Raw genomic sequence first — 15,278 nt, forward strand, 5'->3', positions numbered from 1 at the left:
ACTTCTGCTAAAGTCCAGAGTGGGGCTGTACTGGTGAAAGGGGTGGGGATTATAGGTGCCCACTTTCCATTCCAAGTGGCCCTGGATGCAGCTCACTGGTACCCCAGGCTTTGGGGGGGTTCAGGGAGAAAACTACTGAACACTTGTTACCATTACATGATGTTTGGTGGGTAACACGAGGCTCAGGGGTGTGGCAGAGAAGAGCGTTGGGAAGGATAGACTCCTCCTAACCTTGCATGGCTCTAAAAGTCTCTGGGAGAGAAGTACTTTAATCTATTGAAAACTTTAATCTATATGAAAACTTCCCTCTTTAATTCTATTTTATTAATCATAGTAACACTGTAAAATCCCAATTGAACTGGAGAATGTTCAGAAAAAATTTGTTACAGTGGTTGATAGTATAATTTCTCCTACATATAGGAAGTTCACAAAAAATAATGCAGGAAAGATTAAAGTGATAAATTTTTTAAAGAAATAAAATGAACTAAGAATTTTAAATGTAATAAGAAGAAATGACTTAATGAATTTAATGAACATTTAAAATTTTTAAAATGAGGTAAAATGAACAGTTTCATTACCTGAAATATAGACATTGGTGCTTTCTGTGTATATATACTGTTTGTTCATCACACTGGTACATCACACTTAAAGAACCCTGTACATTTCAGGTTGCCCCCTTATTTATTTGGATGGCTACACCTCACCAGGTAAGCATTTATACTTTTGTGATAATTAATTTCAAAATTTAATCAATAAAATAGTTAAAATGTACTCATTTTAATATTTTCTTTTCTGATACAAAGGTTTTAAGATGCTCGAAGCATACAACCTGACAGAAAAGAATTTTGCATCTGTCCAAGGTGTATCTTTGGAGTCAGGGTCTTTCCCCAGCTACTCAGCTTACAGGCTTCAGAAGAATGCATTTATCAATCAGCCAACAGCGTAAGTAGAACAACAGGAGGTTCTATTTTTTTTTTTTTTTCTTATAATAGGCAAGAGGTTCTTGAAATCTTTCTGGCTTCCTAGAATCCTGGAACTCTAGAACTGTCAGAAGGTTTCTTACTAATGACCTAACTGGGTTTTCTTCAATACAGTTGGGTTAATTGTTTTCCCACAGTTTATATCAGTGCTTTGCACTCAGGAGACTAAGGCTCAAGCTTTGTTCATTATTCCCAGGCCCAAGTACCTCCCCTGGTATTGCAGTATTACGGATTATTGACCCCTTTGAGTTGAAAGCTAGAGTTGTAGTTATGCTTCTTCTAAGAGAGGCTGTTAAAACAGGAAGCCAACTTCTTATTTTGAACATTTCTCCCTGTGGTGCAGGACTGGATGGAATTAAGTAAAAACTTAGAGCAAGCATCTTTTTTTTAGGGTTTCAGACCTCTGGAGAATGAACAGCTCCATAGCTTCCCTTGCCCAGGACCAGACACTCAGTGGCTGGTTGTATTGGCTGATGCTTTAGCATCTGTTGGGTAACTCTAGATAGTGTTACTCTGCTTCACCAAAGTTTACACCTGGGAATGATAACCGAAAAATGGATTTCTTATTCATCAATGTGAAAACTTTGTTATGTTGAAAAATACATATTTTCTAGTTTATGGAGAGAAAGGAAGAGGAGGAAAGAAAGCTACCAGAAAATGAGGACAGGGTTAGAAAACTTTGAAATACTCTGGGAAAGTGGACAGAAAATTCCCACTCAACTCGAAACTAATTTATCTTAAGGAGGCACAGATCATATTGTTGTAGTTTGACCACACTGCAAGTTCCTGACATTTTTACGGTTAACCACGGGGGTTCAAAGTTCTAGATTTTTCAATGAAAACTTAATACTCAGTGTCTAACTCTTCCAGTCACCTTAAGATAGGATCACAACATTTTAACTTACGACAGCCAGTCGTCCTCCCAAGAGTCAGAGCTTTTGTCAGACGGAAAAGAAGCATCAATGCTATGAAATTATTGCTGTTTTTTCCCCCCAAGCACTGGTTAACTAGGGAAGAAGGAGAAAAACGGGCCAGGTGAGAGATGAGATAATGGGGAGGAAATATTGTTTTTAACACAGAATATTATAAAGATAGTTCTAGAACTATAAAGACATTTATAGTTTATAGAAGTTTATACAACTGTAAAGTTCTTTATAGTTCTTTGTAAAAGGAATCACATTAGCTTGTCCAGAGCACGTGTTTTAAGAAGCTAGACATCGTTATAGTCCAGAAGTGATGTGGTACACGTAGGTACAACTTCGAGGCTTGTTTCTTGCCTTCAGAGAGAGTGTTATTAAATGTTCTTACATGGAAAACCATTAATTCTGCTTCAGAGATCTGCCCCCGCCCCCGAACAATGATTAACTCAACTCTAGAAGGATATGGGATTGAATTTTTTTTTTTTTTTTGGGCCTCAAAGCTTGAAGCCAAGGAACATTTCCCTTTAATTGACTCACATTCTTTTTCTTTTATCATCATCAAACATTTGCACACGTACATGGCCTTAGCATTTACAATTGGTTTGTTTTTTGGGAATATGTGAGCTGTGGAGAGAGTTTATTTGATTTCAGGGGAGTAATTAAGAAGTGGAAAAACTGGCTTGGCCCCTGTAGCACAGTGGTTACGGCACCAGCCACATACACCAAGGGTGGCAGGTTTGAACCCAACCTGGGCCAGCCAGCTAAACAACAGTGACAACTGCAACAAAAAAAGAAAATAAATAGCTGGGCATTATGGCAGGCACCTGTAGTCTCAGCTACTCGGGAGGCTGAGGCAAGAGAATTGCCTAAGCCCAGGATTTGGAGGTTGCTGTGAACTGTGATGCCACGGCACTCTACTGAGGGCAACATAGTGAGACTGTGTCTCAAAAAAAAAAAAAAAAAAGGAATTGGAAAAACTATTAGTGATAAGAATAGAGGAATTAAAATCTTAAGCCATTTTATGATCTCATATGCCTGACATTGCAAATTCAGTGTATTTAGTAAGATTCATTCTCTTTAAATGGTAGTCATAGTTATAATGTTTATAACTCTAAAATTACCATATAATTTTACAATCTTCCATGTGTCTAGAAAACTTATTTATTAATAGAAGGACAAAAGACTATCTGGTAATTTCCCCAGACTTTTGTGACTTTATTAATTTATAAATCAACTATTACAGTTTACATAATGGGTCTTTAGTGTTTGTTCTTTTGATGTGTTTCCTAAATTTTTCTCCTTCTAAAGAGAAATCGGAAGGAGCCAGATTATTATAAATAGCTTCTAATAGTACCCATAATGAGATTCTGGTCCAAAGGTTAAATAGTCTCTGTTCCTGAAGTTAAGTCAATCTTTTTCTTTTCTTTCTTTCATTTTTTCTAATAGAGATCTGCACCCCAATGGACTCCCTCCTTCATACACAATTATATTATTGTTCAGACTTCTTCCCGAAACTCCCAGTGACCCTTTTGCAATTTGGCAAATCACAGACAGAGACTACCGACCACAAGTGGGCGTGATCGCAGACCGTAAGGATTGTTCTCTTATTTTAAGACACACACATACATAGTTTTGATCCTGTCCTTCCTTCTCCTCTTTTCTCTTTAAAAACTTTCTCAGTATATATGTGAATATCTATATTTCACATACAGATATTCACATACCTGTTTTTATCTTTATACTTTTGTGATGCATCAGTAGATATTCTAATTGCATTTTATCACAGTTGATATAATTGCATATTTCAGAAAACTCTAAAAGAATTATTTGCTGATACTTTCAATAAAAAGTATACCAGGCATGCGATTCAATAACAATTTTATGTTGATTACAGCTTCTAGCAAGACGTTGTCATTCTTTAACACGGATACAAGAGGCGAGGTACAAACTGTTACGTTTGACACGGATGAAGTGAAGACATTATTTTATGGAAGTTTTCATAAGGTAAAAACAAGATTGTCTGAGTCTTATTTCTAGAAAAAAAGAATATGTCTTAAAAATTAACTTATTTTTTAATTATTTATTAACTATCATGTGAAATTGGTAGATTCATAGCTATATCTTTTAAAAATAAAACCTTATTTTAGAGAATTTAATATATTCAAAGAACATTTAAAGTAAAATAATTATGCTGATCAAGAGATAATTACTAATGACATTTTGATATACAGTAGAACGTCCATAGTTGACCACCAGCCTACATTGACCATGTCCTTAAGTTGACCTAAGTTTCATACTCTGGATATGCACCACATGTGCATATCAGTACAGTTGGCCTAGTTCCCTATGTTGACCAGTCTGTTACAGTCCCTTGGGTGGTTAGTTTATGGAGGTTCTACTCTGTAAGTGCTTTCGAAGTTGGACAATTAAGTATGTTTGTGAACTCATCCTAGAAAAAGTGTTACCTCCCTCATTGGTGAATATCAGTATGGTCACCTTCCAAGTACTCCCCTTGGGAAGCTATGCCCCGATGCCAGTGCCTTGTCCACCCTTCAGTGAAATTCTGGAGCTCTTTTTCTGGAATGGCCATTAGAACTGTTGTTGTATGAGGTCTGACAATTAAGTTCATGAACTCATCCTGGATGAATATCAGTATGGTCACCAGATGGCCAAGAGGAGAACTTCAAAGGTGACCACAGTGGTGTTCAGCAATGAGGCACTTCTTCTAGGATGAGTTTCAAGCTTAATCGTTAGACCTCATACATTTTTGTAAAATTTGAATCATATAGTATATATGATAGTATTAACCTATATTTTTACTTATCATTTTTTTACAAACCTTTACATCATTTAGTTTGAATAGCTTAATTTTAGTGGATTATATTTTAATTGATAATATTATTCTTTTTTTTTTTGAAAAATATGGAACGCTTCACGATTTTGTGTGTCATCCTTGCTCAGAGGCCATGCTAATCTTCTCTGTATCGTTCCAATTTTAGTATCTGTGCTGCCAAAGCAAGCACCATAATATTATTTATTTATAGAGAATAGTAATCTTCTTTAGCTTGTTCATTGATTGAAACATTACAAGCCTGCCAGTGAAATATAGTATAAACATCTTTATCAGTCCATATGTTGTTGATATCCACCCAAATAACTAAGATCAATGTTTATGAGATTAATTTTTAATACAAACACATGTATTCTCTAAAAGCACAATTTTCCAAAAATCTTATTAAAAGTTCTAAGGTGCATTCTAGGGAATTGTTTATTCTGGGTGATCTTAATTAGGTTTTTGTATGTCAACATCCAGACAATAGTAGAAACTTTCTTTCAAATTTCTAAAGGATGGTTAGTTGACAAATAAGAAATACTTCTTAAGAAGTACTGAAGCTAGAAGCATTAGAAATAAAAAGAGCAACTCAGGTTGGGAATAGATGTTTTAATAGCCTTTCTTCACCATTGGGTTATGTTAACAGGAATCCAGTTGTTATACAAGTGGTCTAAAGTTTCCCCATGTGGTGTGAAGAAATACCTGCCCCATATATAAAAGACAAACATACCTAGTTCAATCTCATTCCTCAGTGAAAACTGAAGAACCTTCCTCCCTTTGAGTAGATTCAGCAGGGTTTCCTGCTGTTTCTTCTCCCAAGGAATCTTGGTTTCTTTGCAGAATGTTTCTCTCATCATGAATCAGATTCTTGATAAGGATGGTGACGGTCTGTCCTCATCAGGCTCAAACAGGCTTTGGTGTGCACATTAATGATAATCCCTCCCCCAAATAAAGGAAAAACCAGAGGTCTCTGAATACAATAGTGTATCTACTTAAAAGTTTACAGATTTTCATAGTGAAGTGCAGTAAAGTAAAGGCCTCAATGGGGAAGCAAACATCACTGGCTTTAACTGACCCTTACCTAGTAATAGATGTTGAATCTGGCATAGATCTTAGGAACTTTTTTGGCTCATTGATACATTTGTCAAACTTACATTTGACTAACTTGTTAAAAACAACTATTTTATTTTTCTTTTCATACCCACTGCAGATAGTGAGAGTCTCATGTTTCACTGAGCAACTGATAGCCTTTTAGTAACTGTTATTTTAAAATTTCCAACTTTCATGGAATGCTTCATTTTATCTGGGCCAAAAAAGCAGTATTTTTTGGAGGTCTGTAGTAATAGTCATTAATTATTACAAGTCAAGATAACTATTTTTTTGACTTTCCTTTCTTCATACATTTGCCTTCTTGAGAGGTATTTGCATTCTTGAGTTTTATACGGTGCCTGTTTTTTTTCTCCTTCTCACAAGCTGTGTCATTTCTCCCCAGATTTGCTACCCTCTTTTTTAAAAAATTAATCTGTCCTTTTTTTTTTTTTTTAGTTTCTCCTTTCCTTTTTCACTATGCTCTTCCTCTTCATTCCTCTACCCCGTTCTTTATTTTAAAAACAGCTTTACTGAGTTATCATCAACATATGCAAATTGTATGTAGTTAAGGTGTACAATGAAGTGTTTTGATTTACACGTATGTTGGGAGATGATGTCTGTAATCAAACTAATTCACATATCCATTACCTCAACACAGTTACCATTGTGTGCGTGGGGGTGTGCTGAATAGATTTAATCTAAGATGTAGCATCCTAGCAAGTGACAAGTACACAATACCCCCACACCATCCCCTTAACTTACTCTTATTTATTCTATCAGTTCAAGTGTCACCTTTAGTCACCATCAGCTATTTACATTCCTTACTGAGCCAGGGATTCAAGCACCCCCCTTTCACTTTCCATCTAATTCCTGAAGTTCTTCAACCTTGTGATGACAATAAGCATGACTCTGAGAGCAGGAAAGTAGTGGTAGGAGGCCTAGAGAGGAGATTAGCTAAAGCAGGTTAGTTAAGGAGTGGTGGACAGTTCCTGCTCCTGTGGATTCTCTGAGAAGCTTTGTGTCTGTGCTTACAGCCTTGACTCAAGCATTGGAAAAGCGATCCATGTAACCAAAAATAGTATTTTGAAATAAAAAAGAAAGAAGGAAAAGCTTCCTATTTCTTTTCTGTTGTTAATAGATGACAGAGATCAATGTGAGAAATTTATGATACGGGGAAGAACTAGATTAGGAGAAAAAAGGTTTATAAAAAGGCAGAGCCTGAGAAGAGAGATGAATAACAAGGAAGTCCCTGTTTCTTTCTACTGGTCTGGAACCAACAAAGTTTGACAGTCAGGACAGACACTGGTTACCCTAAATACTTGGGACAATGATTTGCAGATGAAGAGCTTAATCTGAAGTGTAACTGTACACGTGGTTAAAATATGACAAAACACGTCAAATAAATTATAGCAAAATGGGCTTTTTGGTTGTGCTTCTTTATGGTTAGCATGGAATGACGAGGGTACTTGGAACAATTTGGACACAAATTAAAACAGTTTTGATTCTGAAACAATTTTTCTGGGTTCCGTGGCTTTTCAGATGCTCAGGGAATGTTTGCTTCTGTGGCCGCAACAAAGGTTTTAATTCTTTTCGGATCATAAATATCCTAGAAATGCTTGTATAATGTTCTTCTTGAATTCAGTATTAGTTGACTGCCCTGGAGGTATTTAAACTTTATTTTTAGTGAGCTGTATGTCCCTTTTATAAAAAAGAAATATGTAATTCGTATTTATCATTGATGCCCTAAACGTGTTTTGGTGGTGATTCCATGTGGGAGAAATATTTAGTTTAAAAATAAAGCTTTAGAAATTGTTCTTATGCTTGTGGACTGAGAGCATTTTAAGGGAATTTCTGTTCCTTTTAACTTGCTGCCAAACTTTTCAAAGCAATCATCGAGTGCTTACTTGAGTATTTGTGTTGAGATAATTGGAAACTCTGAGCATAGCTATGAAGTCAAAGATTAGCCAGGACCATTCTTCACATTGTTGAAATACAGAAGTTTTATTGGTTATCTATACTAATAGATTTCTTACTATTCTACAGGTCCTCAGTTGTTGACAAAAAAATATATCACCATAAGCTTTTTTCCTTACAAGGAAACTGAATACCAGATTCTATTGATTTTCCGAGTTGAATCTCTATAGAGGACATGTCCTAGTTCTTTACTGTATTAGATGTTATATGGTGTTCAGGTATTTTTTGGCTGAGATTGGGGAGTGATAAACTAGAGAGTGGATTTAGCAAAACCAGTGAAAGATGCCTAAGGCTCCTTGTACTGAGTAGAGTAACAGACACAGAATTTCTTAACCTCTACTTGGATAGCTCTTTGTAGTTTACGAAGTCATTTTATTCACGTCATCCTCTCTGGTCATTTCTGTAAGACTACACAGTGGGAAAATAAAAAATTATGCATGTGTATGTGGATGAAGGAGAATGGGACCAGAGCTTAAGTGGCTTATCTAATTCCATATTATTAACAAATGACACCACTAAGATTACAGTATGGTTCTTGGATTTTTATTCCAAGACTCTTGATTTAGAGTGAGAATGGCCTAAGGATCTTTTTTTTAAAAATATGTGATCAGAATTATGCAGAATTAAGATTTCTACCAAAATTTTACAATGGGAACAAATTATCTTTTTAGGTTCACATTGTTGTGACTTCAAAAAGTGTTAAGATTTACATTGACTGCTATGAAATTATCGAAAAAGACATCAAGGAAGCTGGAAATATCACGACAGATGGTTATGAAATTCTTGGGAAACTCCTGAAGGGGGAGAGGAAATCAGCGGCAGTAAGTGACAAAATTTTTTATTTTCAACAATAAAAATTTTTAATTTTTCTCAGTAGCTTGTGTTAAGATTAAGATTGCATTTTCTAAATCGCTTAGTGGGCTTTCTTTTATCTTTTCCTTGGTATTAAATGGTCAGATTTTGTTGGTCATTGAAATGTTGGAAAAGTTACGTTGAGAAAGTTTGCTGCCCACAGATCACAATGATGTACTTTCCTTCCTGGAAACAGAGGAAGATCTGAAGGCACCAGGAACACCATGTGGTCATCTTGAAATGGGATCAAATTGGAGAATGTAACACTGATAGTTGCCAGCGTATTCAGTGAAGTCTAGAATACTGCCTTCCTGTTCCTCAAAGATAATTGTTAATACAGATTTGTGTAGTCAGAACATCAAGCATTTGTGGACACTAGGGGTGACTATCACCCGACCTCTGTTCTGTCACAGAGGAATCATTTGTCTGTCTCAGAAGGATCAGTATAGTAGGGCAGCCAACTGACCCCATCAGTGTGAGGTTCACTGCCCCCAGGTATGGCAGAAGCACGCCAACCCTATTTACAGTGCTATTTAGAAGTAAAAACCTAATTCTACAGTTTTCACTGTACCAAGCTGGTTAACTTCATATTAAATGTCAACCATTAAACATACTATCTTAAAAGCAAAGCCAGTCAATCTCTTTAGCTTCTATTATTATTATTTTAAAAATGAGATTATTTATTGATAATTTAGCTTTCTTCCAGGGATAAGATTTTCTTCTAATTCAGAAAGGGAATTTTGATTTCACAGTATAGAATCAATTAATCCAAATTTAATATAATAGTGATTAAAATCCGAACTTTTTACTGAAAACTGGATTTGATATGTAAGTAGAATTATATCAAGCTTTTAAAAAGAATAATGCCATCTAAACAACTTTTTATTTTTTATCAAAAGAGTTTTATTTTTTAAATGTAGGAAGATATACTGTATATGCTATATTGAAACAGTTAAGGGTCACCAGAAAAGTTATTATTCAACCCCTAAGTAATAATTTCTGAGTAGAAGAACATTAGCTACAGAGTAAGTGAGGAATGGTTCTTTAATTTACGTTAATGTTATTTTTCTACAAAAGTGGACTCTTAAAATTTGACTTAAATGTGTGTAGTTTTAAAATTACTTTAAATATAGAAATTAATTTTCTCTTAAAGAAATAAAGCAAAGTCATGCACATATTTCATTTGAGCCCAGAAGTGAGTCAGGAGTGTACACGCCACTTGACTCTCTCTTTCTCCTAGGCATATGTTTTGAAGTTCTTTCCTTATGAAGTAAGAGTTACATTGCTCTCGAGGGCTTGCACCCTTGAGAGAGTCTGTGTGAGAAGCTGGCAAGGGTCAAAAGGAGGAAATGTTAATAGACAGCATTTTTCATGCATCTTTAATGATGTTTCTGCTGGTTGTTTGTAGTTCCAAATCCAGAGTTTTGACATTGTCTGCAGCCCGGTGTGGACCAGCAGAGACAGATGCTGTGATATCCCCTCTAGGGTAAGTAAACCAGAACTGAATCCTGTCCTGGCTTTAACCGTCCCCCAGGAATAAATCGCTGAGTCTGGGAGAGGAAGTAGCACTCAGCAGTTGAGTCCCCAGGAAGGAGCTAAAGACACCAGTGTGTACGTGCTCACCAGCTGCCACGGCTCAGTTCCGTGCCTGTGTGTGACCCCTCTCACCAGCTAGGAATGCTCAGATCATATCTGGAAATTCTCCCTAACAGAAAAGTGTTGATAAGTTAATGTGTTTGATAAACCCTCTAACTGCAAAGCCCTTTTATTATTTGTAAAAAGCCAGCATTTTATAGAATAAGCCATGTCCTTTCAGGATATCTAAGGTTTTTTAGATGGTGGAAATAACCATCGTATTTCTTCCTGAGATGATGGCTTTCCTTCAGAGTATCCGTGGAGGTGGTCATAGTTACAAAGGTGAACCCTGGTGAAGGATTAGAAGCTTCTGGCAAGCAAAGACCTGCATATGTCTGCACAGAGGAGTGTGCATTTTTTAGCCAACACATATTGAGCTCCTATTGTAGGCCAGGGCTTTATCTGCGTGCTAGGGTTACACCGCTAAAAAGTGAGCATGTCAGTGAAAGGCAGGGGAGAGAAGGAACTAACAAATATACAGCACACATGCTGTGTCGGAGAGTGACAGTCATAGGATGAAAAGGAAATGCGAAAACAGCATCAAGGGATAGCAATGGAGGTGCCATCAGCCTCCAGCGATAAGGTGGGATTCAAACAGCGTGGACAATGGAGGCAGAGCCGCCAGCTGGAGGGGACTGTGAGTGCAAAGGCCCCATCGCCGCAGTGTGCTCCAAATATCTGGAAACACTCAGTAGGTCATTGGAGCAGGAGCAGAGTGAAGTCCAGGGTGAAGGGTGGTAGGAGATGAGGTGGGCAGGGTGGTGGGGTGCTGGTTTGTAGGCCATGGAAAGAATTTTGGAATTTTTTTTTTCTGAATGAAATGGGAGTTGATAGTTGAGATTCACAGGATTGGAAAAAATTGAGTTAATTCCCAGTGGCCCTGGTGGCCTTGTAGACATTTCTTTGTCGTGTGAGGTTTCCTACAGCAAAGTGTAAAATAAAGACATAAAGGCGCACAGCGCGTTTCCACACAGGACGACTTGCGAGTCAGCTAGAAATGATTCCTGCAAGTCGCGAAACCTTCCTTGTGTATGTAAGTGGGGGTGGGGATGGGAAGTCATTTTTTTTCTCCCTGCATTTATAGGTAAATATTCTTTTCAAAATTTCAGAGAGATGAAGCAAAATGCCCCGCTCTTCCGAATGCCTGCACGTGTACACAGGACAGCGTCGGACCCCCAGGCCCACCAGGCCCTGCAGTAAGGAAACTGAAATGCACCCTGTCGTTCTTCCTTTGATGTATTTGGGGTGGCCACCTGTTTTCCAGTTTGGATCCATAAAATACTTCCATCCATTCATGTTTTTTAAGATAGCACAAGCTAAATTGCAGACCATCTTACATGTCTGAGACGGAGCGAAATCAAGAAGAGTATTTGATTCCGGCATTGGATATATTTCTCCAGCCTTGCAGGCACATGATATTATCTAGTCTCCAAGAGCTTTTCTCTTAAAGATATAAACCTGGGTTTCCATCTGTACTTATATGACTGAAAATTCCTTACATCTTCTGAAACCTTCTTGTGCCCATGGTGTAGAGCCATGGTTGAGAGGCTGACCCAAGAACAACCTGTTGAGAGCCTAGACCACGTGTACCTTATGCAGCAGACGTATCATGAGAATAACATGTGAGGGGGTGATCCCGTACGTGGTCACATTGTGCACTCAGAATGAAAGTGGTGGGGTTTGGAATAACATAAGTGAGAAGAATGACCAGGTTTATTCATAGGAGGAGAGAACACTAAGAAAGTGAGAGGGAAAAGGTTGAGGATTGTGTGACAGACCTCAATGATCAATGTGTCACACCTTGCTTTGGTCCACCCAACATCTAATTGGTGACAGTTTTGAGGAATAGAAATAATAGCTCTAAGCCCTGTTGGCTTCTTTCAAGAAAAGGGGTAATTAACATAGGAGTGCTGAATTTTACTATAGCTGGTCCATAGCAGATATTATAAATTGATTTTAGGTTAATTATAAACAAGCTTCTTATATACCAAATTTCACTGGAATTACCATCATTTTAAAAATAATAGTGACGTGCCTGATTTATATTTGCAAACATGAACTTAATTCTTGGATGTGACTTAGAAGTGACTTTTTGGGAAGTGGGGATTCCCTCCCCCCACCCCCTGTTGTGAAGTAACATTATTGGATATCACTACCATATTTATTTCTTCTTTGTCTAGAGGTTTCTAAATTCCTATTATAATACTGAAGCCCATGTTGTGAGATACTAAAGATTGTCTTCTTTTTATGTATTACTTTCTCTAAAGAATACAATTCACACAATTCCAAAACACATATTTCTCTTTACTATATTCAAGTAATGTTTGCTTTTCTCAATAAACCTCACATTTTTAAATGAACTTCAAATTTTGCTGACAATGGGTAACACTTATAATATACCAAGTATTGAAATTTTATTTCCTCACATATTTTTATGACATGAAATATCTGCTTCAATATTTTGCATGTAGCTTGGAAATAATTATCTGCAGAATGCACTTTTTCTTGGAAAAAATATATAAAAATATATATATCTTAACTTCTTCTTACTTTTCCGAATGTTCTCACTAAAACGTGCTCTTACTGTGTCTTTTAGGGAGGACCTGGTGCGAAAGGTCCCAGAGGAGAAAGAGGTATCAGTGGGGCAATTGTAAGTATATTTTAGAGTGCATTTACATTTTCGTCTACGTGTTGAAGTTTGAGTGTTCAGGTTTCCATGAAGAGGGTATGTGACCTTGAGCAAGTTAGTTCAGGGTCAGTGCCCTTCAGGTAATTTCGTTACCACTGCCTCGTCTCTGGATGTCAAAATGATGGATTAGAACATTCTCCTGAGCAAAGTACACATATCATAAGAATGGAAAAACAAGCACCATGTACTCAGTACTTAATCAGAATCAGTAGATCAGCAGCTACGTGCTCACGGGAGAGAAAAACTCTATTAAATTCCAGTGGGGGGAGAGGCTGCAGGGGGTGGGTAAATTCCCACGCAACAGACACAGTCACGGGTACACTGCACACGCTCTGAGTGAAAAGCTCACCTGCAATCCAACCTTTAACCTTATAAGAGTGAAGCATGTCATCGAACATGGAATCCCACATTAACCTGAAATAAAAGAAACTTAAAATGTGGACTAGCCAGAGCAGAAAATGCACACGGTTTCCACACGGGACATCTCAGAAGCAGCCTTAGGGCTGCTCCAAAGCATGGAGAAGTGTGTGTGTGTGTGGGGGGGGGGGCTTGACCCCTCCTCAAAGAGCAGATCCTCCCAGAGACCTGGAGCTGGGAGGGAGCCCGTCTGCTCCTCTTTTTTTTTTTTTGAAATCTGTCTCAGAACAAATGCTGAGTGGTTCCTTCTGCTTTCACTGGGTCCACCACCCCTTCTGCTGGTCCCACCACACTGCTTTTCTATAAGACAACTCAAGCTTTTCAGGAAATATTTTATAAAGATAACGGGTGGCCTTTGGTCCCTATATCATTAAGAATCAGATAACTCAGTTAAGAGAGGGTGAGACTGGGGTGTTAACCCAGGTCTCTGAATCCAAGTTCGTGCCCTTTCCACCTGGACAGACTGTAAAAGAGCTCCAGCACGGGGGCCTTGTCCCTGACTATCTTAATGTATTGTACTTTAGTCCCAGGAATAAGCCTAAGACTATGAGAAATCAGGAATAGCTTGAAATAAATCAAGACCTTTGATCTTACATGAAACGATGAGTATACAAACCTGTATATGAGTGTATTATATTCAATGTACTTTATTTAAAAAAATCTACTTCTAATAGAATTTTTTATCGAAATCTAAGAGCTCTTATGAATTTATTACACTTTCCCTTTTCTAATGAGTGGTAAAGGGAAAAAAGAGATGATGCTAATAAATGCTTTCATGGCTGTAGAGTTTGGAGGTGTTTGCAAAGATTATTTGGCTGATGTTTTAGAGTCATGAAGACAAGTCCCTGGAATGGCCCTGCATTACTCTGTGGATCTCTCTGTCTTGTGTGTTACAGGGCCCCCCTGGTCCTCGTGGAGACACAGGTCCTCCCGGCCCCCAGGGTCCGCCAGGCCCTCAGGGACCCAATGGACTCTCTATTCCGGGAGAACAAGTAAGCCAAGGCTTTCTGTATGAAATGAGGATGAGGGGCTAACATTGAGTTTAACGGGAACTTTTTACGCATTGGACAAACTCAAGTGTTTAAGTGTTTTCTAAAAAGGCTAGTCCCTAAGATAACACCTTACTGTTGTTTCAGTTCAGATATGTAAATGGTACACATAATAATAAAAAATGTGTAGAAAACAATATTGCTACACATTTGACCTTATTGAAAAATTTCTTAAAAGTAATGTACATATGTGTATCCCTCATGTTAAATTATGTTCGTTTAAAGGAGGTATATTATCCCATAATTATATGAAATTACCTCATAACATTGTAAGTGGAAATTGTAATAGCATCTGTAGTTTTAAAAATATTAGTCCAAAAAAAGTTTTACTCATCTTCCTTTAAAGTCGTCCCTCGAATGTGCTCATCTCCGAATCCTTCCATTGGATTTATGGAGTGACAAAGGTTTCAGAAGTGACTCACGTCTTCCCCTTTCACTTAACCTCAGCGAAGCGCCTGAGCACTGCTTTCCTGTTGCTTCCTGTAGGGTCGCCAAGGGATGAAAGGGGACGCTGGAGAGCCAGGGCTCCCGGGCCGGACAGTGAGTTGGTCTTCAAATTGCTTTTTTTACCCCCTGCCATGTATTATAGGAAAAGTTGCCTCTGGAGGGCCTCCATAGGTGAACCCGGGTGAACCTGGATATGTGATTCCCGAGTTTCCACCCCTCGCCCTGTCTGATCTCTGAGTGGTGCTGTTCATTGGGTATCTGCCTGGTGCCTCGTCTGATCTTTGAGTGGTGTTGTTTGTCCGGTATCTGCCTGGTGCCTGGTCTGATCTCTGAGAGGTGCTGTTTGTCGGGTATCTGCCTGGTGCCTGGTCTGATCTCTGAGTGGTGCTGTTC

The 15,278-nt window shown here is 38.0% G+C and overlaps 1 protein-coding gene and 1 non-coding gene across 2 annotated transcripts in view; one reads left to right on the forward strand and one right to left on the reverse strand.

Annotated features, from left to right (window-relative positions):
• The window catches only part of COL12A1 (collagen type XII alpha 1 chain), a 122,180-nt gene that overhangs the window by 88,285 nt on the left and 18,617 nt on the right, over positions 1-15,278 (forward strand). Inside the window, exons 48-57 of the mRNA XM_023517274.1 lie at positions 669-707; positions 804-942; positions 3,347-3,489; positions 3,795-3,904; positions 8,468-8,617; positions 10,057-10,134; positions 11,393-11,479; positions 12,880-12,933; positions 14,286-14,381; positions 14,925-14,978. Coding sequence (XP_023373042.1) covers positions 669-707; positions 804-942; positions 3,347-3,489; positions 3,795-3,904; positions 8,468-8,617; positions 10,057-10,134; positions 11,393-11,479; positions 12,880-12,933; positions 14,286-14,381; positions 14,925-14,978 — 950 coding nt within the window. The remainder of the gene's footprint in view (positions 1-668; positions 708-803; positions 943-3,346; positions 3,490-3,794; positions 3,905-8,467; positions 8,618-10,056; positions 10,135-11,392; positions 11,480-12,879; positions 12,934-14,285; positions 14,382-14,924; positions 14,979-15,278) is intronic.
• LOC111727475 lies at positions 4,817-4,923 on the reverse strand. Its single transcript, XR_002775031.1, has one exon. It is a non-coding gene; the product is annotated as a U6 spliceosomal RNA (small nuclear RNA).

Source organism: Otolemur garnettii, unplaced genomic scaffold, assembly GCF_000181295.1.
Source record: "Otolemur garnettii isolate 467f Iridium unplaced genomic scaffold, OtoGar3 scaffold00107, whole genome shotgun sequence".
NCBI classification, from domain to species: domain Eukaryota; kingdom Metazoa; phylum Chordata; class Mammalia; order Primates; family Galagidae; genus Otolemur; species Otolemur garnettii.